This window comes from Hippocampus bargibanti, linkage group LG16, assembly GCF_051943395.1.
Source record: "Hippocampus bargibanti isolate YZ-2025 linkage group LG16, ASM5194339v1, whole genome shotgun sequence".
Taxonomy (NCBI): Eukaryota; Metazoa; Chordata; class Actinopteri; order Syngnathiformes; family Syngnathidae; genus Hippocampus; species Hippocampus bargibanti.
The window spans coordinates 13,572,758-13,599,966 of record NC_142749.1 but is presented as its reverse complement, the minus strand read 5'-3'; the positions used below and the strand labels follow the sequence as shown (position 1 = coordinate 13,599,966).

General features: G+C 41.0%; 3 protein-coding genes across 6 annotated transcripts in view; 1 reads left to right on the top strand and 2 right to left on the bottom strand.

The window, feature by feature from the left end:
- Positions 1–852, bottom strand: part of LOC148886564 (uncharacterized) — a 74,625-nt gene extending 73,773 nt beyond the window's left edge. For both annotated transcript variants that reach the window (XR_016117811.1, XM_089016633.1), the window contains exon 1: positions 672–852. Coding sequence is in view for 1 of the 2 variants with exons in the window: in XM_089016633.1 (XP_088872759.1) it covers positions 672–756 (85 nt within the window). In the remaining variant the exon portion in view is untranslated. The remainder of the gene's footprint in view (positions 1–671) is intronic.
- Positions 853–6,748: 5,896 nt separating this feature from the next.
- On the top strand, positions 6,749–13,536 carry cdc23 (CDC23 (cell division cycle 23, yeast, homolog)). Of its 2 annotated transcripts, XM_089016596.1 has the most exons (16): positions 6,749–6,881; positions 7,253–7,325; positions 7,779–7,916; positions 7,997–8,039; positions 8,112–8,217; positions 8,293–8,425; positions 8,498–8,675; positions 9,875–9,972; positions 10,084–10,165; positions 10,241–10,394; positions 11,228–11,347; positions 11,422–11,497; positions 11,568–11,629; positions 11,778–11,856; positions 13,047–13,166; positions 13,246–13,536. In XM_089016596.1, the coding sequence occupies exons 1-16, from the start codon at positions 6,769–6,771 to the stop codon at positions 13,408–13,410; spliced, it is 1,740 nt and encodes a 579-aa protein (XP_088872722.1). In that variant the 5' UTR covers positions 6,749–6,768; the 3' UTR covers positions 13,411–13,536. The 2 variants fall into 2 exon arrangements, with proteins under 2 accessions (XP_088872722.1, XP_088872723.1); XM_089016597.1 differs by lacking the exons at positions 11,228–11,347; positions 11,422–11,497; positions 11,568–11,629.
- A 1,067-nt stretch (positions 13,537–14,603) lies between these two features.
- Positions 14,604–27,136, bottom strand: kif20a (kinesin family member 20A). Of its 2 annotated transcripts, XM_089016593.1 has the most exons (20): positions 26,993–27,136; positions 26,284–26,456; positions 25,419–25,544; positions 25,222–25,341; positions 24,550–24,688; positions 23,098–23,273; positions 22,933–23,026; positions 21,843–22,049; positions 21,628–21,739; positions 21,470–21,544; positions 20,857–21,000; positions 19,883–20,051; positions 19,637–19,786; positions 19,320–19,459; positions 18,319–18,421; positions 18,046–18,241; positions 16,709–16,788; positions 16,495–16,632; positions 15,411–15,460; positions 15,204–15,316 (listed from the first exon to the last, which is right to left on the bottom strand). In XM_089016593.1, the coding sequence occupies exons 2-19, from the start codon at positions 26,449–26,451 to the stop codon at positions 15,440–15,442; spliced, it is 2,358 nt and encodes a 785-aa protein (XP_088872719.1). In that variant the 5' UTR covers positions 26,452–26,456; positions 26,993–27,136; the 3' UTR covers positions 15,204–15,316; positions 15,411–15,439. The 2 variants fall into 2 exon arrangements, with proteins under 2 accessions (XP_088872718.1, XP_088872719.1); XM_089016592.1 differs by lacking the exon at positions 15,411–15,460 and having other exon boundaries at positions 14,604–15,316.
- Between the last annotated feature and the right edge of the window lie 73 nt (positions 27,137–27,209).

Below are 27,209 nucleotides of genomic sequence, written 5' to 3'. Positions count from 1 at the left end.
ATAAATTAAACGTGCACCACGCCTACACCAATTTGCTCACATAACGTGACTTTTAGACAGCCAAATGATTAGTGTGGTGACTCTGTAATATATGCACGATGTTAAAATGACTTTTCAAAGGGCAACTATTTCAGCCACTGTTGGGTTTTATTCTTCTGTAAATGCATTATATTTTTTTTCCACATGTTCGAAAAGCTTTTTAGCATCTCCTTTTTTTCTTTTTCTTTTTCTTTTTCTGGGGAGCTGTTGTCATGTAAAAGGCCATCCTGTAATTAAAACACTGCCTGGAAAAGGAGCGAGTGGCTCCTATTCATTAACATATGAATGAATGGAAAGTGCGAACAAAGAAACTTCAGGTCAGCTGGAAATTTGCGACTTCTCATCTGAAGAAAAAGAAGGAAACCATTTGTGTAATTTAAAACACTGGATAATATAGATTTGTAATCGATTTTTATCCAATGAGGGCTACGTGTAGTCCTCCACCTTCTGTAATATAAAACTATGCGGGGGGGGGGGTGTATTTGTATTGTTCATTGTTATTTTTTTTCACAATATAGAAGAAACACATGTTCGTACAACTAAAGGGCAGAAGGAAATTTCGCTGGTGTTGTCACAGATAAATAAAGCAGACACAATAGTTGGTGAGTTTGTGAAAATAATTTCTTGCCTACCTGAGTGGAAGAGCCGACTCGGATGCCTTCGACCCACTTTTGCAGGACGTTTGAAAATGCTTCGCTCGGCCCTCCAGAATGTCATTCTTTGGCTGCACCATCGCTGAATTGTACACGAAACGAACTTTGGCCGACGATAAAAAATAATAAAAAGAAGATGAAGAAAGGTTATATCGCGGCAGTTTTGATCGCAAGCAGCAATTGCAGATGGCTAACAACTTCCGGTAATGCAGATCTGATGACCTATTTTATGTATTTTTTTAAAGAATAAAAATAATACATTTTATTTATAAGCGCTTTAATAAAACTGTCAATGACACTTTACAGTCGCAGGATAAGTATAAATATATTTTCTGCGGTTGAGCCATTCGAGCAGGTTCACTCAACCCGGAAGTAACACACATTCCACTAACTCAAATATAAAATGGTCAGCGACACAATAACATTCAAATAAAGTAAAACTACTCACCATTTGATGACAATGTTCTGATTTCACATGCTTTTTGTAAAAAGGACATTGATATTATGATTTGGATGCTGGTGTGCATTATCACAACAAAAGTTTATGACTAACATGCACAAAGATACAAAAAAAAACGTTTTTTTGTTTTTGTTTTTTTAAACCTCTACACCCCTCACGATCGAGCTACCAATCAATTGCGATCAACTAATGGCCATAGGAATACCGCCACTTATTATTGTTGGACTTATTTTTTCTCCACTCAAAGCATCGAGTAGTCATATAGTAACGGGAATCGTCGTCTGCAATCCTCAGAGATGCCTGTTTTAATTGAATGGGCTTTTAACATCAGATGATGATGTTTTCAAGCTGTTGCCACCAATGCCACAATAGTTTATTGCAATTCAAAGCAAATCCCGATGACTCAAAGGAGAGAGCGATCACATTACAGGAGATAACAGTGCTGGTGTAAAAGCATATCGTTGACAGAGATTTTCCATATGAATTAGTTGGCTTTATGCTCCCAGTGTGCCATGGACGTAAAAGTGGAGCCGCGGGAAAGACGGGTAAGGGGGGAGGGGGATCATGTAACATTAGATTCATTGTGTCTGCTCCCGCTCCTCTCAGCACCTGTCTCAAAGGGCAAATTAATCCTGTAGCCAAACCATCCCAGTCGACACTCCCCCCAACACCCCTCGCAGTGTGTACAGACGAGACACATCTGTCCAAGCACTCACCCGTGGCCTGCCGTCTTTGCTGGTATACATCACACGCCACCTTGACACTGTGGATGCGAATTGCAGCGTCCGTTGCTGTTTGTTGTGCCCTTTTCTCCCCATTTAACCACAATCAAATATTATCTTTGCTGGCAAAACAGGCGAGTAGAAAAATGTCACACTAACCCGCAGGAGACAACTTGTATTTTTTTCTGTAAGTAGGCCAACAGAAGAGCACAGGTTTGAGGATGATTCCGGTCCACCCACCCCCCCCCCCCACCTGATTGAATTTATAATTAAAATATACCTCGTGGAATAACCCATGCCATCACAAAATCTTGATGAACACCACATACAACATTTTAAGTGGCCCTTTAGATTAAGTTAGCCACAATTAATGTCAACCAGAGATTCAGCACGAAGAAGCAACATCGCCGCAAACAGTTATTTATTTATTTATTTATTTATTTATTTATTTATTTATTTATTTATTTATTTGTGTTGGTCTGTTTGTTTACCATGTAATTATTATTTATTATTTATTATTTATTATTTATTGTTTAGTATTTATTATTTAGTATTGAGTATTTTGTGTATTTATTTATTTATTTTTATTTAATTGTTATCGATTTCTTTTATTTATTTGTTTGTTTATTTATATATGTATTTATTTATTTGTTGATTTATTTGTTGGTTTTAATGTATTTATGTATGTAGTTGTGTATTTATGTACTTATTTATTTATTTATTTATTTATTTGGTTATTTATTTATCTATCTATTTATTTATTTATTTATAAAATTCATGTATTTGTTTGTTTGTTAAATAACAGTGGGTCAGAGGAGTTCAAATGGAACTTTTTTTTTAACCTTGACTGCTCTTGATTTGGTCGCTCCGCAATGCAATACTTATCTTTCTTTTTAATTTAACTTTACAACTTTCTTTTCTACCTGACATAAAAGGGAAGTCAAGTTAACATTTTCAACCTTATGTTCTAAGTAGTCGCACAAGTCTAAAAATGCATAATGATAATGAATACACAACGGGAATATCACTTAGTGGGGGTGGCCATTTTGCCACTTGCTGGCAACTGGAAATGACCTCAAGGTTGTTCAGGGGTCGGCCACTGTTGCGTGTCAATCTGCTCATTGTCCTTGCTCTGACGGAATACACAGTCTTTGGCACTTTGCATTTTTGTTGCTAAGTAACCCCTATGAATATACAGTGCATTAAATAGCTCTTGGAGGACCAAATAATGCATTAAAAGCATGTGCATGATTGAGGCCAGTGCTCAGGTGGTGGCTAGCCCTGATGAGTCGTAGCCATTGGCTTCTCTCCAGTTCAACTAAACAACATCAGCGACCAATCACACGACTCCGAACCAGGCCCTAAAGATTGAAACCCTGGGGATGAGCATGTCTGCGAAGCGGCTTTTTCATGCTTATTTACACAAACGCAACAGATGTACATAAGTGTTGTTTTTTTTTCTCACAAATGCGTTTATTTTTATGGCCTCAGACATTCCCGCTGATATTTTCAAGTTACAATCTCAGCATATTGCCAAACAGCTGCCGAGGATCCAAGTTGTTTTTCCTCATGCAAATATGTTTGCTTTAACATCAGATTTCTGACGGCTAAATTCAGCAGTCGTCCATTCAACGTCATTAGACACTTGGGGGGCTTGTTCCAAAGTTAAATAAATAAATAAATAAATAAATAAGATAACTAACTAGCTAGCTAGTTATAATGCTCGATAGCTAGCTAGCTATCATGCTTGAGCTATCAGCTATCATGCTCAATAACTAGCTCGATAGCTGGCTAGGTAGCTATCATGCTCGATAGCTATCATGCTCGATAGCTATCTAGCTATCATGCTGGGATAGCTATATAGCTATCATGCTTGATAGCTAGGTAGCTATCATGCTCGATAGCTAGCTAGCTATCATCCTCGATAGCTAGCTAGATATCATGCTCGATAGCTATTCCGAAAATAATTATATATCAAAAAGAATTGAGATAATGGTGACAGTAATCAGAGTACTATTCATTATACTAATTAGTTGTAATGCAGTAAAAAAAATCATGCTCGATAGCTAGCTATCTGTCATCCTCGATAGCTAGCTATCATGCTCGCTAGCTAGCTATCATCCTCAATAGCTAGCTGGCTATCATGCTCGATAGCTAGCTAGCTGTCATGCTCGATAGCTAGCTAGCTATCATCCTCGATAGCTAGCTAGGTATCATGCTCGATAACTCGCTAGCTATCATGCTCGATAGCTCGCTAGCTATCATGCTCGCTAGATCGCTAGCTATCATGCTATCTTATTTATAGATAACTAGCTATCTAGCTATCATAATCGATAGCTAGCTATCTAGCTGTCTTATTAATTTATTTATTATTATTTTTATTAACTTTTTTAATTTACTTTTTTTATTTATTTATAGCTAGCTGGCTAGCTAGAGATATATAGCTAAATAGCTCGATAGATAAACAATATATAATTTCATTAAATGGATTGCTGTGCGCACACACACACACACACACACACACACACACACACACAATACCATAGTCAATGTGTTTCCCATTCAATTACGTCGCCATCTTAAAATTCACTGTCAGCATCCCCTTGAATTTTCATATCCACTGCTCCTCATACCTGCGGGATATACGCATACGGGAGGATGTTTAAGTGCAGTATTAGAGAGGTAAAGAGAACATAAAGTGTGTCTGTGTACGAGAAATGAAAGCGAGAAATGGGAACAAGATGAGAACAAGAAAGCGAGGAAGGGCTGAGAAAAAAGGATGGTCTCCCTGGCCTGTCTCTGCACCTCTTTCAACTTGCTCAGTGAGCCGTGCGCTCGGCCTTGTAAACTGCAGTCCGACTTGATTACTTTGTCGGTCTTCTATGTAAGTGGCTTTTGCTTGCCACGCGAAATGGGCAAACATGCCCGACAGAGAAGAAGATGTGAGGTGAGATGAGCGGAGGGGAGAAGCTCAAACTAAATGAGAGGAAATTGTATTTTGCAATAGTGGATAGTGGAGCATTGCTGTCCGTGTCAACTTTTGCACTACAACACGAGTGTTGGTGTAATCTCCCTCAGCGGTAGCTGTATTGTAGTTCAGAAGCTGTGGAGTATTCCTTTTATTAAAAAAAGGATATTAACCACTTTAGAATACATTTGAAGCAATCGCCATGCTATGCAGTGCAGCAGTATGCTGTCAATAGCGCTGGCCAATGGGACGGTTTCTTTCAACATGCAGATTTGAAAGTTCCGTAACCAAATCTGAAAATGGCATTTGTCGCCCGACAGCACTTTTCTCGGCACCTTTCAAGCATGTCACACAACGAAATGAACGCAACGCAAACCTGAAACGATATGCTCTTATGGAGCTGGGTTCAATTGCTTTGTTTGTACCCAGGAGGAAAGCAGCGAAACACTCCCACACCACGGCCAAAATAGGTATGACATAATTCACTTGCGTATACGTACAGTAATCCCTTATTGTACATACAATATAACATTAAGTCTTTATACAATATCAGCAGCAGCATACTAATTAATTTTATTATATCAGTACATACGGAAAATGTTAGATATGGATATATCCAATTATAGTGCGGCATATAACATTGTATATGTACATTTGTTTGACTGCCTGGTAGGCAGCATTGTGGGGAGTGTTTCACAATTCAGCTTCTGAGTTTTGAAGTTAAGTTCTGAGTCTTAATTTGCGCTGTATTTCTTCCCCTAAACTCACCAAAAAAATGATTCTTTTTCGTCAGCAAAATTCAGGCCTTGCATGACAAAAACATGCGCACTAATTCAACGTGCTGTGAATGTTTCCTGCTCTGACACTTTCACCATAAACATCTTGACTCGAAACTATTTACGGAGTGGCCTTTTACTCCCACTAAAGTGCTTTGCGCAGCTGTCAGAGGTCGGGGGAGGGGTGGGGCATTTCTGGCAATGTGCACCTGTGAGATTTTTAAAAAATATTTTCAATACTGTGCATACTGCAAAATAATCTAGGCAAAGTAGAATGCTAAACAAAGGCCAGGATGCTCCTGATGTTGACAGACAGGAACATGATGAGCTGTGTGCTTCAGAGAAGTGAGGCTATGTAGAGGCCAGTGACAGGATGTGGACAGGTCATTAAAAATACACATTCACGGTACAAGCAAGAGTCACATTGAGCATGTTTCTTTAAAGGTTATTGCCGAGTTATTGATCTCAAGTCACTGGAAGTGAATGTACATAATAGTGCAAGTATAAATAGGGGTTTGACATAGCTACTGCTAAATTATGTTTTGGACTTTAATCCTGAAAGTCTGATTGTGATCCACATGGTTATGAACAACTGCTGAAAAGTGTGTTAGTCAGAAGGCATTCCGAAAATAATTATATATCAAAAAGAATTGAGATAATGGTGACAGTAATCAGAGTACTATTCATTATACTAATTAGTTGTAATGCAGTAAAAAAAATGTTCCATAGTTATGTGATAGGAATTCAGCTTTTAAGTGTGTAAAAAAATCTAATAGGTCAAATTTCCAGTGTGTAGATAACAAATGGATTGTCAAACAAATATTTTTTAATCTTCCTAGAAGAGACTGTGAAGATTGCCAAGATGTGAACAAAGTTAATGAAATATTATTTTTTATTAATTTAATAATTTACTATCCCCATTTATAATTCAGTTGTTCCGTTAACGCCTTGCGAGTATTGAAAAAAAGACTGTCGAACAAGTAAATTTTATCAAATTAATTAATTATATAGTTACTAATATAAATTTGAACCGCATATTAAAAATAAAATAACTTTCGACGTTTCGACAAAAGGAAGGTTTGGGAGAAAGCGGAAGTGACGCCACAAAGATGCGTCAACGTCAACCAATAGTGACTTTTCTTTGTCGGGTATGAACATGGCGGCGCTGCACAGTGAATTTGGGGACCTAGTGCAAATCAAAAAGCAGCTCCTGTCTGTAACATGGCTTTGTAAAGAAAGAGGACTTTTACAGAGCGCCAAGTGGTAAGACTAACGCCCGGTAACTGTCAAGGCACTGACATTTTGTCACCCGCCGAAGTGACGCGTTTGTTTTGTTTACTTGACCATTTGCTTCCTGCGCATTCATATTTTTTTTTCAATAAAAAATATGAAAATGCGTTATACAATCGTTGCTGTCTAAATAGCTTGCTCATTAGATGGAGAAACGTATCTAACCGAAGTGCACGCATGTAAACAAAAGCTGTTCGTATTGTACTGTATACACACACACTAGCATAGTGAGCAAAGAGAAATTGTTTGAAATAAATAATTTTCTGATCAATCACGTTAAAATGGACATTTCTCGTGGTACGATGAAGAAACACAAATGCTGTTTTCTGTGTTCGTGATTTTAGGGCTTCTGAGTTGTCCTTTGCTTTGGATCCTCTTCCCAAAAATGCAATACCACTCCCGAATCCTTTTTCTGAGGTTGGTTGGTACCCTATATTCTTTTTCAATACTCGCAAAGCGTTCACGGAAATAATTGAATTATAAATGATGCAAGTGAAAAATCACCACCGTGGATGTAAAACAGAGAGTAGTTTAGTTAGCTTAGCGAAAATCCAAAAGGAGCAGCGGCATAAGTTGGAATGCAGCATTTAATCATGATTCACAATCTGTTAAATACTTTTCACTGTATGTTTTTTTAAGTAACAAATAAATTCTCATTGTGTGCCTGTAAAGTGTCCTTGAGAGTTTTGAAAGGCGCTTATGAATACAATTTATTATTATTATTAGTGGTAGTAGTAGTAGTAGTAGTAGTAGTAGTAGTAGTAGTAGTAGTAGTAGTAGTAGTAGCAGCAGCAGTATTATAACATTTCATGACGGGCCAGTGTCGACTGTTTAGTTTTTTTCCTCTCCACCCCTTTTTTGCACCTACAGGAAGACATACAAGACCTCGACGCACTAACCCTGGCCAAATCCTACTTTGACTTGAAAGAATACGACCGCGCTGCCTACTTTTTGAAAGGGTGCACCAGTCAGAAAGCTTACTTCCTCTACATGTATTCACGTTATTTGGTAATAGTCCGGCGTCAATACCCACTTGGATAACATTTTTGGCCTGCCGAGCTGATAGCATCTATTGTTGTTGTTTGCAGTCTGGTGAGAAAAAGAAGGATGACGAGACTGTCGACAGCCTAGGTGAGTAGAACGTTAATAGAGAGTGTAAGTGGGGTTTCTTTGGGTCATTAATGTGAGCGTAACTGTTTGTAGGTCCTCTGGAGAAGGGTCAGGTGCGCAATGAAGCTTTACGAGAACTTAGGGTGGAGTTGAGCAAGAAGCACAGCGCAGGAGAGCTGGATGGTTTTGCCTTATACCTGTAAGAAATATTTTTTTTAGTCAGGCATAAATCAGGGCACCTTGATGTGCATTTGTATGTGTGTAAAAATGGCAGGTACGGAGTGGTGCTTCGAAAACTGGATCTGCTTAAGGAGGCGGTGGAAGTTTTCGTGGAAGCCGTTCACGCTCTTCCTCTTCACTGGGGGGCGTGGCAGGAGCTCAGCAACCTTGTCACCAATATCGAAATGGTTAAAAGATGTTTTTTTTTTTTTAATGTGTGTTTCACTTGACTAAAAAAATGTCTTCTGGTCCTCTTCTAGCTCAAGTCGCTGTCGTTAGCTGACTGCTGGATGAAGGACTTTTTTTTAGCTCACATGTATACAGAACTGCAGATGATCAAGGAGGCGTTGCAGAAGTACCAGAACCTGATGGACGCCGGTTTCAGCAAAAGCACTTATATCATTTCGCAGATGGCCGTCGCCTACCACAACATTCGAGGTTTGTCCCCCCCCCTACCACCACCACCATCTTTGAAATTATTTTTAGCATTTCATCTTGGGCTGAATTATTCAATGGCCAACGCACTGCCTTGAATTGTTGTTAATTAACTCATTCGCTGCCATTCCCAATGTAATTTTTTTGAATTTGTTCGGGTTTTGGATTTCCATGCGTGGGTGCCGATAAAGCGCTGGCCATGGCCTCTGGAGATATTTTTTTTGCTTCCACAAGGGGGCAGCATGTCCCTTTTTGTCCATGTTAGCACTTTGTTCCAGCTTCAGCTCTGTTTGTTAGCTAGCTATCTATTAGCTATCTACTAGCTGGTTAGCTAGCTTTCTATCTATTTACTTCCGGGTTGGATGAACGCTGGCGCGTGTGGCTGCCGCTGCTCACCCATAGAAAACTTATGCTGTGACTGTAAAGTGACTTTGAGTTTTGAAAGGTGCTTATAAATGAAATGTATTATTGTTATTATTATCATGATTATTTAAGCGCTATATGAAGTAATATGTATTGTGTTTTGTACAGACGCCCCCATTTCAAGCTCAGATAACTCCAGACCCATATAACTTAGGAATTAACTCTTTTTTTTCGGATGAAATAATAATAATACATTTCATTTCTAAGCGCCTTTCAAAACTCTCAAGGACACTTTACCGTCACAGGATATTTTTTTCTGCGCGTGAGCAGAGGCAGCCACACGCGCCAGCGTTCACTCAACCCAGAAGTAACAAAGTAAAAAAAAGCGCTATATAAACCAATGTTTTTGTAGTTTTTTTTTTTTTTTTGTTACTTCCGGGTTGAGTGAACGCTGGTGCGTGTGGCTGCCGCTGCTCACCCACAAAAAAATACCCTGTGACTGTAAAGTGTCCTTGAGAGTTTTGAAAGGCGCTCATGAATGAAATGTATTATTGTTATTAATAATATGTATGTATTGCATTGCATTGTGGACATCTGCCCCTATTTCAAAGTCAGATAACTCCAGACCCATAAAACCTAGGAATTAACTCTTATTTTTCTGATGTAAGAAGAGAGTCTAACACGATATTGAATGTTTATGTAGTCCTAAAACTCAATATTTTGTGTGTCCTGGAATTTTAGTGACAATGACAAAAACCCTGGATTCTTGAGTGGCCACATTTTTGCACATGTGAATGAGTTAAGGATAGTTTATCAACTTTTGAGTGTTGTCTTTTCAGATATTGACCAGGCGGTGGCTCTGTTCAACAAGCTAAGGGAACACGACCCTTATCGCATCGACAACATGGATACTTTCTCCAATTTGCTCTACGTCAAAGTGAGGCCATTTTTAAGACTGAAGCGGAAGCAAAAAAAGAAAAAAAACGAAACTAAAAGTTTTTTTTATCTACATTTAAAAGACTAACATTTATTGTGTGTGTTTGCACAGATCATGAAACCTGAATTGAGTTACTTGGCCCACACGTTGGTAGAAATCGACAAATACAGAGTCGAGACGTGTTGCGTCATCGGTAAGCATCGATCGCCCCGTCACATTTAAGCGAGGGGTGTTGTTAGCAAACTAAACTTCGGGTTTATTTTGGCAGGCAACTACTACAGCTTGCGTTCGCAGCACGAAAAGGCCGCCTTGTATTTTCAACGGGCCCTTAAACTAAATCCTCGCTGCCTAAGTGCCTGGACCCTCATGGGCCACGAGTACATGGAGATGAAGAACACGTCGGCCGCCATACAAGCGTACAGGTCGGTGACCGACAAAGCGCTGGTCAGACCTCTGGCAATGCCCCCCTTTCCACAAGGCGGGCAACATTTAGCTTTTGTTCATGTTAGCGCTTTATTACAGTTTCAGCTGTTGTTAAAGCACAATATAAATCAATATGTATGTTTTAATATTTTGTTTTGTACAGTCGCCCCTATTTCAAGCTTAAATAACTCCAGACACATAACTTAGGAATTATTTTTTTTGGATGAAAGAAGAAAGTCTTAAGTTTCTTACGCTGTATTAAATGTTTATTTAGTCCTAAAACTCAATATTCTGTGGTTCCTGCAATTTGGGTGAAAAGCTTACAGGTCGGTCACCGACAATACAGCGCTGGTCAGACCTCTGGTAATGTTTTTTCCCTTCCACAAGGAGGGCAGCAATTCGCTTTTGTTCATGTTAGCACTTTATTACAGTTTCAGCTGTTGTCAAAGCACTATAGAAATCAATATGTATGTATTGTATTGAGGACACCCGTCTGCATTTCAAGTTTAGATAACACATATAATTTAGGAATTAACTTTTTTGTCTAATGTAAGAAGAGAGGCTAAGATTTCTGACGCTGAATTGAATGTATATGTCGTCCTAAAAATCAATACAGTATCTTGTGGGTCTTGCGATCAGAGTGAAAATGACAAAAACCCTGGCACTGGAGTGGACACATTTTTTTGTACATCGTCTGGCAGTGAATGAATGAGTAAAGTATGCTATATTACGAGACTAGACTAGAGGATAAAGAATATATGCCTGATATTGTGATGCATTTTTGCACATTGTCCGCCAGTGAATGAGGTTTTTTTTTTCTTCCCTCTGTCAGACATGCCATCGAAGTCAACAAACGAGACTATCGCGCCTGGTACGGCTTAGGTCAAACTTATGAGATTCTCAAAATGCCCTTCTACTGTCTCTACTATTACCGAAAAGCTCACCAGCTCAGGTTTGTATCTGCATCTTGTTTATCGGTGACACGGAAGCCAATGGTGATTTTTCACAATGTATTGCGGTTTCAAGGCCCAATGATTCGCGCATGCTGATTGCGCTCGGCGAAAGCTATGAAAAATTGTCCCAGACCGCCGAAGCCAAGAAGGTAGCTTACCAACAACTAAGCTCGTTTTCTTTGCTTGCGTACGTTTAGTGAGACGCGTTTTTTCCTTCAGTGTTACTGGAGGGCATACTCTGTCGGAGATGTGGAAAAGATGGCGTTACTCAAATTGGCAAAGTAAGTTGCCAATTTCACATTTTTATCTCTGTCACAAGTAGATTTTATACAGCTCTTATTTTGAAACTCATTCACTGCCATTTCCGAATTTGTTCGGGTTTTGTTTTTTCTTCTTCTTTCGGGTGCCGATAATATTTGTGTCATTCAGGCTCCACGAACAGCTGAATGAAAACGATGAAGCCGCCCAGAGTTACATGCTTTACACCCAAGACGTCTTCTCTTGTAGGGTAAGCGTTTTATGGATTTTTTTCTTTTATTGGAGCCAAAAACTCTCAGGGAAATAATTTTGATTTTAGTAGCTTTTCTTTGTACCGTATTTTCTGGAATATAAGGCACACCTTCGACGAATGACAGAGTGATACCTTGACTTACAAACTTAATTGGTTCCCAGACAGAGTATGTAAGGCGAAAAGTGTGAATCCCAAAAATTAATTTCCCATAGGAAACCATTAAAATGGGAATAATCCGTTCCCAGGTCCCCATAAAGCATTATGTTCTACTTTCTAATTTTCTAAACATTAAAACTCCACAAAATATACCTTATTTTATGTATAATAAATGTGATATGGTATTATAATTAAAGAAATAAACTGTACTGTATAATAAAGTCGTTTTATTGACCTTAGTAAAGGTCGTTGATGGCTTGATGGAATGGAGTGGCCGGTTTCATCAGCATTAAACACTTGATGAGGAATGTAACCTTCTTCTTTCACCATCTTGAGGAATGATCCCTGGGCGGTGCTTTCCCTGCGATAATTTTATCTAGTTCTTCACCAATTGTGTTCTCTTTAGCTGGGTTGATAGCTTTTTGCATCATGTGTACAGATGGCTTGTGCGGGTTGTTTGGGGAGCCTGATTGATGGGATATTTAATCCTTGCAGTCTACTCTCTGCCTTTGAACTATCAAAGTTGAAACTCTCACTGTCGTCTGCCTGTCTCTTTAATGTTTAAACCACCTCCCCTCACTGCTGCGTTCTTGACCAATCACGTGGCTTTAACCGAAGACTGGGGGCTTCCATTTTGTTAGAAGAACGGAGCTGCCTCACTCATTGAGGCAGTATCCCGAAAAAAAGTTTGTATGCCAAGGTAAAATGTTCATAAATTTAACGTTCGTAAACCGAAAAGTTCGTAAGCCAAGGGGTTCGTAAACAGAGTTATCACTGTATTTAAAAATATTTTCTATACACAAGGTGCCCCGCATTATAAGGGGCACCTTCAATGAATGACATTTTAAAACGTTTTCCATGCATCAGGCGCACTGGATTATGAGGCGCATGGTCAGCTTTTGAGAAAATATCTTAGGTGCGCCTTACAGTGCAGAAAATATGGACACCCAACCCACTGGTTCCTATTTTGTACAATCTGAAGTCGCTCGAGGTACTAACGATTTCCTACATATACTGTTGCGTTCACACAGGAACAGTTGGAACACGCCCAAGTCAGCACAGCCCTCAAATACCTCGGTCAGCACTATTTCAAAAATAAACTCTACGACGAAGCGTCTCTCTGCGCACAGCGCTGCTGCGACTACAACGACGTGAGCTTTTGAACAATTTCGGAATGTTATCGGTTTTAGCAACGCACTAACTTGACTTTTGTGTCACTTTTTTTTACAGGCGCGAGAAGAAGGCAAAGCTCTGCTGAGGCAAATCTCTCAGGTGAGAGATCAGGCGGAGACGCCGTCATGCGATTTGTTCGCTCCGCTCGGCAACAACAATAACAACAACACGACGCCCGTTAGGAGAGTGTCGCCGCTCAATGTCATTTCCTTCACACCCTGATGTGAAAAATGATAGCAAAAATTGAGCGTGTGGTGTTCAAAAAATGTTTACTGAATGTGGTCTATACAGTTTGATAATAAAATTTGTAAAGCGGTGCACTTTTTTAAAAAAATATTTGGGTAACAAAACAGCTATGATAAATACTAGGGATTGTCCTGCGATCAAACACAGTGAACACATGTTTCGTTTGTCTATGCAGTTTTCTTATACAGGTAACATCCAACTTACGACCGCGACCCCCAGACACTATTTTAATTTTTTTTATTCTACGCCTGGCACTGCCAGCCAGCAGCTCACTCTCACACAGCAATCGACTGCGTGATGGCACCAGAGAAGGGGGAGTTTACAAGTCATTTAGCCTCCGAGTCTCTGATCAACATTTTGAATGTATTTCGACTTACGACCGTTCGGACGGAACGGAACTCGGTCGTAAATCGGATGTTACCTGTATATTTAAAGGACAACCGACACCACCGGACAAGTTGTGTCCATAATTTGTAAAATCACTTCAAATGACTTCTACTGAGCGTATTTTACAAAGATTCCACTGCATATAGCTATATTTTACATTCTAAGACTCGCGCTAAATATTAAGTAAGTCTCGTTTTCGAGTTGGTGACGATTCCTGACGTCACGTTTGGACCGCCCCTGACCGAGAAAGCGACACACAATACATTTTGGGTACTTTGTTTGGTCTGAAAACTTCGTGTTGATGGCAAAATTAGGGAAGAAAGGAAAACAAATAAATAACGCGATGGTGAATCATGTGTTGCACCAAGACTACTATTTGATACTAGTTGACACAAATTCCCAGCAGACAAATCAGCCCATTTCCAACGGAGCTTGGGCGCCATCTTGTGCATTTTCTGGGACGCTACATTGTACTCCAGACGGCTGGAATTGATACGGGAGGACTTCTTTAATCGATTGCAAACATTTATGCTTTCCTCTTCAGAAGTATTTGAATCATATTCATAACTGGATGAGTAACAAGAAAGCATCTCCGAATCTGAAGCCATTGTTTTGATTCTAGAGAAAAGCAAGACGTCCTGCCGTGACATCACGAAAAAAGGGGCGGGACCTTCTGAAACTCACAATTTCAGGGGTCATTTTGAAGTAGTTTTGGGACACTTTAACTCATTTTTATTGGTGTTTGGCATTTGACTAAAAATATCAGCCTGCGTGTTTTGGGTATTTTACATGCTATAAAACGTTTTCTGATGTCAGTTCGGAAACAAAATAATGGTGTCAGTTGTCCTTTAAATAATGAGGTTGTTTGTATAGCCAATGATTTTTTTTAAACAAAAACTCTTGTCTGTTGCATACAAAAAAACCTTTAAGCGTGACACTAAGGCAAAAATCTATTTTGTCAAGAAAAGAAAATGCTGCAAAGACTATTTGCTGTTTGGTATATATTATGAAGACACATACAAAAAAAACCGTGAACTCCCAAGAAGAATAAAAAAGCACCACATTCCCGTGAATAGATAGTCTCTCTCATACGCATGCACACCCGATGAAACCGCGAACAAGCTCAGTACTTGCCTCGTAGGCCGCGAGGGTTAGAGATGGGGGTCGCAGGCGGAGATTGCTGCCGTGACCTCAGGATCCGCGAATACGGCGTTTGGGGGGTGTCGGCGGCGTTGCGCGTGTTGTATTTGCGCGTTGGCGTGCAAGCGGGGAACAAAGAATGGTAAAAGGGTTTCTTCAGAGGAGGCTTGTTCTCAGAGTTACTGGCCGCCCCGGCGCCGCATCCCCGTTTTTTGCAAGAAGCCGGCGTGGCGAAACCCAGGCGGGGCACCGAGATTGACTGGACATCCTGCGCCTGAACGGGTGACTCGGCTTTGCGCCTCAAGTCGGCCTTGACGAGCGTCAGGCCGTTCTGGAGCTCCACCAGGATCTGGTCCTAAGAGGAAGTGGGTCAAACAGGGTTAAACAGCGAAGTGAAGGTGGTAAGTCACCCAAAAGGCGTTAGTTAGGACAGCAAACCCTCCACATACCCCAGCATGACAAATTTGTCCCCATTGGATTAAATTGATGAGTATGAAAGCTGGTTGTGCAAGTTTAGAATTGAGTGAAAATGAAAGACAGAAGGGAGGGGGGAAAAAAGGGAAAATTACATGGAGAATTGTTGAAATAAAATCATTTTTTCATCATAACGGAGACGCGACAACTCGTTTCAGCTAATCAGCACGTTTTTAACTCATTCACTGCCAGACGATATGTAAAAAAATATGTCCACTCCAGTGCCAGGGTTTTTGTCATTTTCACTTAAATTGCAGGACCCACAGAATATTTGACTTTTAGGACTACATAAACATTCAATACAGCCAGCGTCAGAAACCTTAGATTCTCTCCTTTCATCATGAAAAAAAAGAGTTAATTCCTAAGTTATATGGGTCTGGAGTTATCTGAGCTTGAAATGGGGGCGGCTGTACAAAATACAATACATATTGATTTATGTAAGGCTTTAACAACAGCTGAAGCTATAACAAAACACTAACATGGACAAAAGGCAAATGCTGCCCCCTCGTGGATGGGAAAAAACATTGGCAGAGGTCTGACCAACACGTTATCAGCACCCCGCAAGAAAAAACAAAACCTGAACAAATTCAGGAATGGTGCTCCACGTCACGCTTTTCAATTCCCGAATAAATTATGGTAGCGAATGAGTTAATATAACGGATTCCTCACAGATCTAAAATACAGACGCTCCCCTACTTACGAACATTTGAGTTACGAACAACAGTACATACTAACATATTTATTGAGCATATATTTTACTAAATATATTTTACTAAATGTTTATTTTTCAGTACAAACCAATACAGGTTACTTATACAAGCCTTAAACATATTTATATAAACCTTAAAGATACTTATTTAAGCCTTCAACATACATTCCATACAAAATATAGCATTGAAGCAACGTACGAACAAATTCATCTTACGAACGACCGTTCGGAACATATCTTGTTCGTAAATTGGGGAGCGTCTGTATAAGACGACTGTGAATACTGTTTATATTGTGATCATTGCTAAAAGGCTTTTATGTAGCTATGGCGGGGGGAAGCGGGGGGTGTACCTGTTTGAGTAGCGTTTCATCTGCCGCCGCCAAAGCATGCCGCAGCCTCTCGCCGCCCGTGTTGCGACAGCAGGCCCGTTCGCCAGATTGCAAGTCCGAGCCGAGCTTCTGCAAATCTGAGCGCAGCTGACGTAGGTTCTGTCGGAAGCAAAAAATAAAAAATAAGCGGCGGCCGTGAACGGTGCATCGGTGGATTTAGCTGACGGCTACTAACCCTTTGTCCCTCTGCCAGCTTGCGGACGGCAGCGTCGGCGGTGCTTGGTGTCTCCAGCTGGATTTTTAGCTGTGATAACTCTGAAATAGCAAGCGGAGGAAGCAATGAAAATGAGAAGGGGCTGACGGGGAGTACTTATCATTCATTTACACAGTGGTGGACCGTCACGGCCTGCAAGGCCTTCTCTGCTGGCCTAAAAATATCTGAATCACAGACTCGTGTGAATTATATTTTGTCCGTGAATTCTTAAACATTTTCTTTCAGCTCCTCTTCATTACTTTTGCCCTGCTTCCAGATGTGTTTTCGTATTTAACCAATCACATTTCAGCCATCATTTGTTAACAGGGTCCGAAATCTACCTGGACGCCTTCACAATCAGTTCAGCAGGCCCTGTCGCATATAAATCAATGGTGATAAAACTGTTGCTTGAACCAATCAGATTTCAATTTGGCGACACCAAAGCCTTACTTCCTGGCTAATGCTACCCTCTAGTGGACTTGTGGTAAACCACACCACACTTTTTATGAGTCGTAGCTGTAGCTGCAGTAAAGGCTGTATAGTAATAATAACAATAATACGTTTCATTCATAAGCGTCTTTCAAAACTCTCAAGGTCACTTTACAGTCACAGGATAAGCTTTTCTGTGGGTTAGCAGCGGCAGCTAGCTAGCTAATAGATAGCCAGCTAGCCAACAGGTAGCTAATAGATAAACCAGCTAAGTAGCTAGCTAGCTAGCTAATAGATAGCCAGCCAGCTGGATAGATAGCAAATAGATAGCCAGCCAGCTAGCTAGATAGCTAAGTTAGCCAATAGATATAATAAAATAGGTATTAACCCATTCACTGCCATTAACAAATTTATTCTGGGATTGAAAATATGACATAGAGCGCCATTATAGAATTTGTTCAGGTTTTTGGTTTTCTTTGCTTGGGGACCGATACTGGCAATGGCCTCCTGCAATGTTTTTCTTTCCCCTTCCACAAGAGGGCAGCATTGCCTTTTTTTCCACATTAGCACTTTGTTCCAACTTCAGCTGTTAAAGCGCTATATAAACCAATATGTATGTATTGCATTGTATTTTGGACAGCCACCCTCATTTCAAGTTCATATAACTCCAGACACACATAAGTTAGGAATTAACTCTTTTTTCTGATAAAAAAGAGAGTGTAAAGTTTCTTACACTACATTGAATGTTTATGTAGTCCTAAAACTCAATATTCTGTGGGTCTTGGAATTCAAGTGACAATGACAAAAACTGGAGTAGATTGATTTTGACATAGCACTACTGAAGGCCTAGGTGCTAAATTCAGTATTTCCACAACAACAATCGAACTTACCCCGCGTCTTGCTTAACAACTCAGCACGACACAGTTCAAGCTCTTCCCGCAATCGCACGTCTGCTCTCTGGGTGCTGAGGCGCTGAGACCGCCGAGGCCCATCAAGTTCTTGAAGGGGCACGGCGGGGACGGCGTCTTCGCTCGCCATCTTTCGCTCCAGGGCGACTGCCAGGTCTTCAATCTCTTGATCGCGCTCCTATAACATCAGAGTGGATATCCATTTACAACCCTCCGACGTTTTTTTACAAAGCAGAGTGCACATCTACAAGTCACCTTTAATTCTTGGCTATAGAATGTCTTCAAATGCTTTTGCAGGTTGGTTATTTTGTCCTCGCAGCGCTCTTCAATTAGAGCCCTTTCGGCTTCTAAGGTCTCACTGCGGAACACAAACACATCCATTTTTTAATAGTTTTTTTTTTTTATAAACAAAGAAAAAAATGGCAACATAGTACAGTGATACCTTGGCTTACGAACTTCATTGGTTCCCAGACAGAGTGTGTAAGGCGAAAAGTGTGTATCCCAAACACTAATTTCCCATAGGAAACCATTAAAATGAGAATAATCCGTTCCCAGGTCCCCATAAAACATATTTTTTTACTTTCTAATTCTCTAAGCCTTAAAACTACACAAAATATACCTTATGTTATGTATAATAAATGTGATATGGTATTGTAATGAAAGAAATAAACGGTACTGTATAATAAAGTCGTTTTATTTAGCTTTGTGATGGTCGTTGACGGCTGGATGGAATGGAGTGGCCGCTTTCATCAGCATTTAACCCTTGATGAGGAACGTAGCCTTCTTCTTCCACCATCTTGAGGAATGATTCCTTGTAAGCTATGGCAGCTTTATCGTCAGAACTGGCTGCCTCACCATGACGAATGACACTATGAATCCCTGTACGACGCTTAAAGTTCTTGAACTATCTGTGGCTAGCCTTGAAATCATCAATGGATGACGAACTTCCAGGTTGCCTCTTGACGATATCCGAGCGAAGTTGCCGTGCTTTTTCTGCGATAATTTTACCTAGTTCCTCATCAATTGTGTTCTGTTTAGCTGGGTTGATAGCTTTTTGCATCAAGTGTACAGATGGCTTGTGCGGGTTATTTGTGGAGCCTGATTGATGGGATATTTTAACCTTGCAGTCTACACTCTGCCTTTGAACTATCAATAAAGTTGAAACTAGTCCAAATTTCACTGTGTTTTCGTAAGCCGAAAGGTTCGTTTGCCAAGGCGTTCGTAAGCCGAGGTATCACTGTATGTGCTCAGCCCACCTGAAATCATCCTGCATTCTGGTAATGACTTCCATCATCTCGGCGACCACCTGCTCCCTCACGTTAGCCTCCAGAAGTTCTTTTTCTTGCCGCTGGCGCTGCACCTCTCGCTTTAAGACGTCGATGGCCTGCAGCAAAGACTTAAAAAGAAAACAAGAAAAAACATTAAATTAGAAAAAGCAGTAATGACCATTCACATTTATTCCGATTCTGAATGACTTTATCGTCAAAGTGGAAAATCTCCAGATAAATATTTTTTCATAGCAACATTAGCGACAGAATGCTAGCATCCCCTGTCACCGCAGGCTACGACTCACCTCAGTATTCAACATGGAGACATCTCCGTCCTCAATATCGCTCTCGTCCGCATCCCCTTCCAACACAGTGCTGTCGTTCCTATTCGCTGGCTCGCGCAACAGGGACAGTATATATGCCACTCTGTTTTTTGTGGTGGGTCCATGGACCAGCTAATAACGGTACGGTGGGGGCAAAGAGGAGAACCAATCACCAAACCATCAGTTAATCACAAAAAAATTCAATTAAATCCAAACGCCAATGCTTACTTGGGAAGCGATAGCCGAGAACTTGAGGGCTTGCAGAGTCTCGTCGTAAACGGAGGCGCAGGTGTTGATGTTGACCACCATGCTGGATGTTCCTCGGCCACAAAAGAAACCCTGAAGCACCCGCGTCAGCTTGCTGTCCCGGAAGGGCACTACTTGAGGTGGACGGGACCTGTGAATCAAAAATTTGCTTCATTCATCATGTATGGGTCAAATTTGTGTATTTTCCCAGTGTATAAGGCGCACTGGAGTATAAGGCGCACCCCCAATGAATGGTGTATTTTATAATGCATTTCATTTATAAACGCATTTCAAAATTCTCACGGTCACAGGATACATTTTTCCGTGGGTGAGCGACTGCGTTTTTTTAAACTTTTTCCATGTACAAGGCGCACCAGATTATAAGGCGCACCGTCAATGAAGCAAAAAGTTTTCCAAATACAGTAAAGTCTCGTTATATCGATATTCAAGGGAGTCCGAAAAAATATCGATATAACCGGGACTATCAATATATCCGATATCGATATAACGGGACTATCGATATATCCGATATCGATATAACGAGACTTTACTGTATAACAGAACTTGTTTTTGTCAATGGATGCTACAACTTTGTTTTTGCTTAGAAAACTTAGCTTGTAGCAGACGGTAACATTCCACCATGACGTCTCTGATCCACTGGTGAAAAGGAGGCTTTCATCCTCTTCCATCTAGAAATGCTTCATGTCATAAAATGTTGCTGCAGCTGTTGTGAAAGCCCCCCCTCCCCCCCCCGTCATGGCGCCCCCTGTGTGGCTGCCTCCACAGCAGCTCCTAAACCTTTTTAAATGCCTTTCCATTCTACTGTTTTGTTTATTTTATTTCTATTATGCATAGAATGTAGTATATAAGGTGCGGCTTATACACTGGAAAATATGGAACCCCCTCCTGCCCCGCCAAAATAAAAGGATCATGACAACTTGTCATTGAGCGCGTACTTGTTGATCTGGTTGTGTCTCAGAGCGGCAATGCAGCGGCCCAGAGTCAGGAGGGAGGTGTTGATGTTGTTTGCCTCTTTCATCCGTTCACCGTTGCGCTGCTCTTTGCAACGTTCCGACCCAGCTAGATCACACACGGTCAGTCTGGGAAGAAATGACATGAGAGCACATGAGAATATACCATTTACAATATATCCAAATTTACATGTACAGTAAAGTCTCGTTATATCGATATTCTCGGGAGTCCGAAAAAATATCGATATAACCGGATTATCGATATATCCGACCCTGCGCGCATGTAATTTTCTCCTTGCGTTTATAGAAATAGTATCGTAATAAGCGGTACTATCGATATAACCGATATCGATATAACGAGACTTTACTGTATATAGCGCTTTCACAACAGCTGCAACTGTAACAAAGTGATTCACATAATAGTCAACACAAAGCAAAATAGTAAACATAACAGGAACATAAAAACATGGACAGTTGTGCAATCTTAACGATTTACGTGTACGACCCATGTACTCTATGATGTTTGAGTACAAGACGTAAAAAGGAAGCGTGATATTTGAAAATGTGCCAAAAAAATACAATAAAATAGTCCACTTACTCGCTGATGTGCATGTTCTGGCCAGATTCTGCATTTGGGCGGATGTGCACGATACGAATGGAGAAAATGCTATGGCTGAAAAAAGATGGGTGGGGGGGAAGTTAAGCTCACATCAAAATAATACACAAAAACATTAAAATAACTTGACAGACACCCACCTACGACTGGAATTTTGGTTGAGATGTGTGCTAGCGAAACTTTGGTTTCTATGTCCGGTTCTCAGAATCTTCCAGGCTTCTTCCGCACTGCGGACCTGAACCCACGTGAGGTCTGAAACAACACAGCAAAAGATTACAAATAATCCAATGAGAGTATCTCCACGTAATCATTACAAAATGTCAACATCACATCGGCGCAGCCATCAATTCGTTACCCTTCACGTAAGGATTGCCGTTCTTGTCATCGCTAAGCCGCAGCGTGATCCTCTTTCTCGGCTGCAGGGAGGACGCGGCGTCCAGTAAGTCGTACAGAAACTCGTTGTAGATCTCGTAAAAGGACACCCAGATGGAGAACTGAAGTCCTTTCTCGAGGTCGTCTCCGCCGCTGTGGGAGAGGCTGTCGGGGTCCAGACACACACTGTCTGCGGGGGGGTAAAGACGAGTTCAGCATTTAGCTTAAAGTATACGTTTTTTTCCCCATTTTGGGGGGAGTTGAGGAGGTCCGATAAACTTTTTAACTCATTCACTGCCAGACGACGTGCCAAAATGTGTCCACTCCAGTGCCAGGGTTTTTGTCATTGTCACTCAATTTGCAGGACCAGCATAATATTGAGTTTTAGGACGACTTAAACATTCAATGCAGCGTAAGAAACCGTGAACTTTTCTTTCATCAGAAAAAAAGTTAATTCCTAAAGTATATGGGTCTGGAGTTCTATGAGATTAAAATGGGGGCGGCTGTACAAAATACAATACATATAGATTTACGCAGCGCTTTAACAACAGATGAAACTGTAACAAAGCGCTAACATGGAAAAAAAGGAAATGTGTGGAAAGAATTAAGTTAATTCCTAAATTATATGGGTCTGGAGTTATCTGAGCTTGAAAGGGGGGCGGCTGGCCCCTGGTGGAAGGGGAAAAAAATGCCAGTGGTCAGACCAGAGCTTTATCGGCATCCGCCCACTCTCTTCTTTGATCAGAAGAAAACAGTTAATTCCTAAATGATATGGGTCTGGAGTTATCTGAGCTTGAAATGGGGCGGCTGTCCAAAATGCACTGCAATACATACATATTGGTTTTTATAGCGCTTTAACAACAGCTGAATCTGTCACAAAGCGTTAACATGGACAAAAGGCAAAATGATTCCCCATGTGGGAGGGGAAAACAATGCCAGAGGTCTGACTACTGCTTTATCTGCACCCCTTGCAGAAAAAACCTGAACAAATTCAGGAATGGCGCTCCACGTCACACTTTTCAATTCTCGAATTAATTCATGAATGGCAGTGAATGAGTTAATATGTTCCTTACCTTCCAGTTGGGTAGCAATATGGCTCGTAACCGAAAGTCCGCCAACGCCGCTGTCCCACGTGTTGCCATCTCGACAGGAACTCGGGTTCTCATCCTGTCAATGCAATCATTCATTATTCTAACCCTGCCACTTCATCAGTTTAATCCTCCGGCGGTTTTGTTTACCTCTTTGAGGAGAGAGTTTCTGCGCATTTCCTCCACTCTAACCTCAGACGGCTCCAGATGTCTCACGTCATGATACAAGACAGGTTTCAGGTCCATGGCGCCATATAAGCGACCCTGCAGTTTTCGAAACAGGGACACTAAAGCTCTGGGGAGGAGGCCTGCGTCGCGACCGGTGCCTGAAAAAAATATATAATAATAAATATTTAAGCATGAATACAGTGATTCCTTGGCTTACGAACTTAATTGGTTTCCAGACAGTGTGTAAGGCGAAAAGTGTGTCTCCCAAACATTAATTTCCCATAGGAAACCATTAAAATGAGAATAATCCGTTGCCAGGTCCCCATAAAACATAATTTTGTTCTTTTCTAAGCCTTAAAACTACACAAAATATACCTTATTTTATGTATAATAAATGTGCTATGGTATTTTAATTAAAGAAATAAACTGTACTATATAATAAAGTCATTTTATTTACCTTTGTGATGGTCGTTGATGGCTTGATGGAATGGAGTGGCCGGTTTCCTTCGCATTAAACACTTGATGAGGAACGTAGCCTTCTTCTTTCACCATCTTGAGTAATGATTGTGTTGCTTTGTGTAAGCGGGTTCGGTAAATGATACAACTTCTGGATAGAGTTGAGGTTCTTTATTAGGACGGCTGTGTTGGTTGGAGGGAGAAGGCAATTGACATGTGTGGCTCTCGTAGGCTCTCATCAGACTGACTTGCAGCAGCGCGCATGCTGCTTTGATCTAAAGCCAGGCATCACTAGTAGAACATGCAAATACGATTTGCTCATATCATCACAATGATCCCTTGAAGGTGCTTTTCTCTGTGATAATTTTATCCAGTTCCTCATCAATTGTGTTCTGTTTAGCTGGGTTGATAGCTTTTTGCATCAAGTGTACAGATGGCTTGTGCGGGTAATTTGTGGAGCCTAATTGATGGGATATTTTAACCTTGCAGTCTACACTGCTTTTGAACTATCAAAGTTGAAACTCTCACTGTCGTTTGCCTGGCTCTTTAATTTTTAAACCACCTCTCCTCACTGCTGCGTCCTTGACCAATCACGTGGCTTTAACCGAAGACTGGGGGCGGCGGATAGAGGACAAAAAATGTCGGCTGCCATTTTCTTTTTTGGAGAATGGCTTCACTCTCTCTCTGTCTGTAACCCTCACCCCTTACTGCTGCGTTCTTGACCAATTACATGGCTTTAACCAAAGACTGGGGGCGGGGAATAGAGGACAAAAACAGTCAGCGGCCATTTTCTTGTTATGAGAAAGGGCTCGTTCGCGAACGACACATCACTCATTGTGGCGCTCCGTGTGTACCCTGAATAATAGTTTGTCTGCCAAGGTTAAATTTTCATAAATGTAACGTTTGTAAACTGAGGTATCACTGTATGCATAAAGATTGGATATTCAAAAACAGTCCAATAGCAAAACATAATCTCACCTTGAATCGTGTACGTCTTTCCAGAATTGGTAACGCCGTATGTGTACAGGAGTCGATTCTCTCCCTGAAGAACATTTTTGACCATCTCCTTCATGGTGCACTCGTAAAAGTCTTGCTGCGTCGCCTCTGGTCCACAAATCTGATACGCGCAGAGATCAACGAGACAAAGCGTATGTTGTTTTAATTCCTAGTTTTTGTGTGTACTATGACTCAGTGCTTCATTGGTTTCGTCCAAATTTTAGGTAGTGTATTTTCCGGTGTATAAGGCGCAGACCTCTGGCAATGTTTATCCCTCCCACAAGGGGGCAGCATTTGCCTTTTGTCCATGTTAGCGCTTTGTTCCAGCTTCAGCTATATAAAATCAATATGTACTGTATATATTGCATTGTATTTTGGACAGCCGCCTTAATTTCAAGCACAGATAACTGCAGACAAAAATAACTTAGGTATTAACTTTTTTTGCTGAAAGAATAGAGTAAGGTTTCTAACGCTGCATTGAATTTTGATGTCGCCCCAAAACTCAATATTTTGTGGGTCTTGGAATTCGAGTGACAATGACAAAAACCCTGGCAGTGGAGTGGACACGTTTGCACATCGTCTGGCAGTGAATGAGTTAAAGGTCACAATCACAACCCCCTCGTTGTGTTAAATGTGCTAATAAAAGTAACCCACCTTGGAAAAAGTGAACTTGTGCATGCTCTGAGAGATGCCCCTCTCTGCCATCTTCATGTTTTGCGAGCACTTGGGAGCTTGGAGCAGTAAAGTCGTTTCATCTTGTACGTCCACACATTCCTGGAAGAGGGGCAGATTTAGGGAGGCACCACAAGAAGCATAGCAGAGGTACAGCATTGATTTAAAAAAAAACAGACCTGTTCTTCACCCCTCTCTCTCTCCACCGTTGTGAGGGGTCTTATGCGCAGGAAGACTTTCACCCTCTCCGTGTCACCTTTGCCTCCACTTCCTTGTCTCGTCAGAACAGGTTTGGAATTAAATTGCTAAAAAATGAATGCAAGGAGTTCAAGATGGCGTCCGAGTAGGCAGCAGTCAGCAAGTGCTCTCACGAGCAATGCTTTTTTTTGGTCACTTTGAGTTGATGCGTATTGTGTGGAACGGATACTGATTGTTTTTCAACAGTTTTGGCCACAAGAAAGGAGCGTCAGCGCAGTGTGTATGTGAAACTCCCGCGGCTTGGAATTGAAGCGGATTTACTGTACGTAGGACAGGAGATGTGAGACAATCTCTTTTCGTCAATGGATGCTACAGCTTCGTGTTTGCTTTCAACATTTAGCATGTAGCAGACGTGCACAATCCACCATGACATCCCTGATCCACTGGTGAAAATGACGCTTTGATCCTCTCCTCTTTCATCTACAACTGCTTCAGTTTACAAAGAGGGTGCAGAAAGTGCTGAAGATTGAATGACTGTCCGTGTCCATTGTGTTTTGTCACATTTTTAGTTTTTTTTTGTTTTGACTTTGCAAGTGTGGCTGCCATTACTGCAGCTATGTACATATTTTGTTTTTCTACTTCTTTCTTTTCTTTCCTAACTTTGCTGCTGTGAAATGTAAAATGTGAATCATGATTTGTGAACTCATGTCAGCCAAAACAGTTGTTCAACAAGTGAGTAAAATGGAGATGAGTACACTCTGCATTCAACGTTTAATTGTAAATCAACCCACACAACGAAAACACTAATAACAGAGATAATAAAAGACCTGATATAATAATACTCACCGGCCCCACGGTGGTAGACCGGGTGTCCAAGCCCGGTGATATGACGGAGAGCTCAGGTAGACGCGGTATGCCAAAGCCTCCATAGTCTGCTGCAGTTGACTCAAACACAGCCATATCTTCCCCTTCGTCGAAAGGGGACGCACACGTCGAGGACAAAGAAAACGCCATTGAACCTGTTTGCAAGGAGAGCAATGCATGTCGAGTTAGATGGATGCAAAAGAGCGTCTGGATAATTAACGGACCATTTTACCTCGCGACACGCACATTGCAGAATACATTTATCAACTAGTCTACACATTGCAGTTGGCTTTTAGTCGCTAAGTATTTGTACAGTCCGCAGTTTACCGTTAATCCGTGCACGTAAGGGTGTGTCAAAACCCAACTTCTACACAGTTGCAAAACAGGAAAGATTTATCCAACCTCTCCCATATGACGTGGGAGGTGGGGAAGTAATAACTTAACCGCAATTCCCCAAACGACCAGCCATGACTGAAATGACCATTTGTTTGTTGCTACAGTAAAGACGACTCGCTACTTGTACGCAAAGTTCCTCAACATGACAATCAATCACTAATAGGCATAAAATAAAATTCGATACGGGTGGAGAAAACGTTATGATTTGATATAGAAATACAGTAATGCTAAGTAACAATTAGGTAAGATTTAACAAACAAATGTAGACACGCAGTTTCGGTTGTTTTGAACTTACCTCGTTTGCAGAAACGCTTCACTGGACGCTTGTTCTCAAGGCTAAAACCAGCCTCTGAAATCGATCAAAACCAAAATAATTTGATAAAATCTTTAAGTATATAAAGCCACGTCAAAGTAATCTGAAACTTTTGACCCGTTTAAAATCTGTATCGTCATTCGACTTCAGAAAGTATGCGCCAGCGAGGTGGAATGGGCAATGAAAGCAGTTTCAAGTT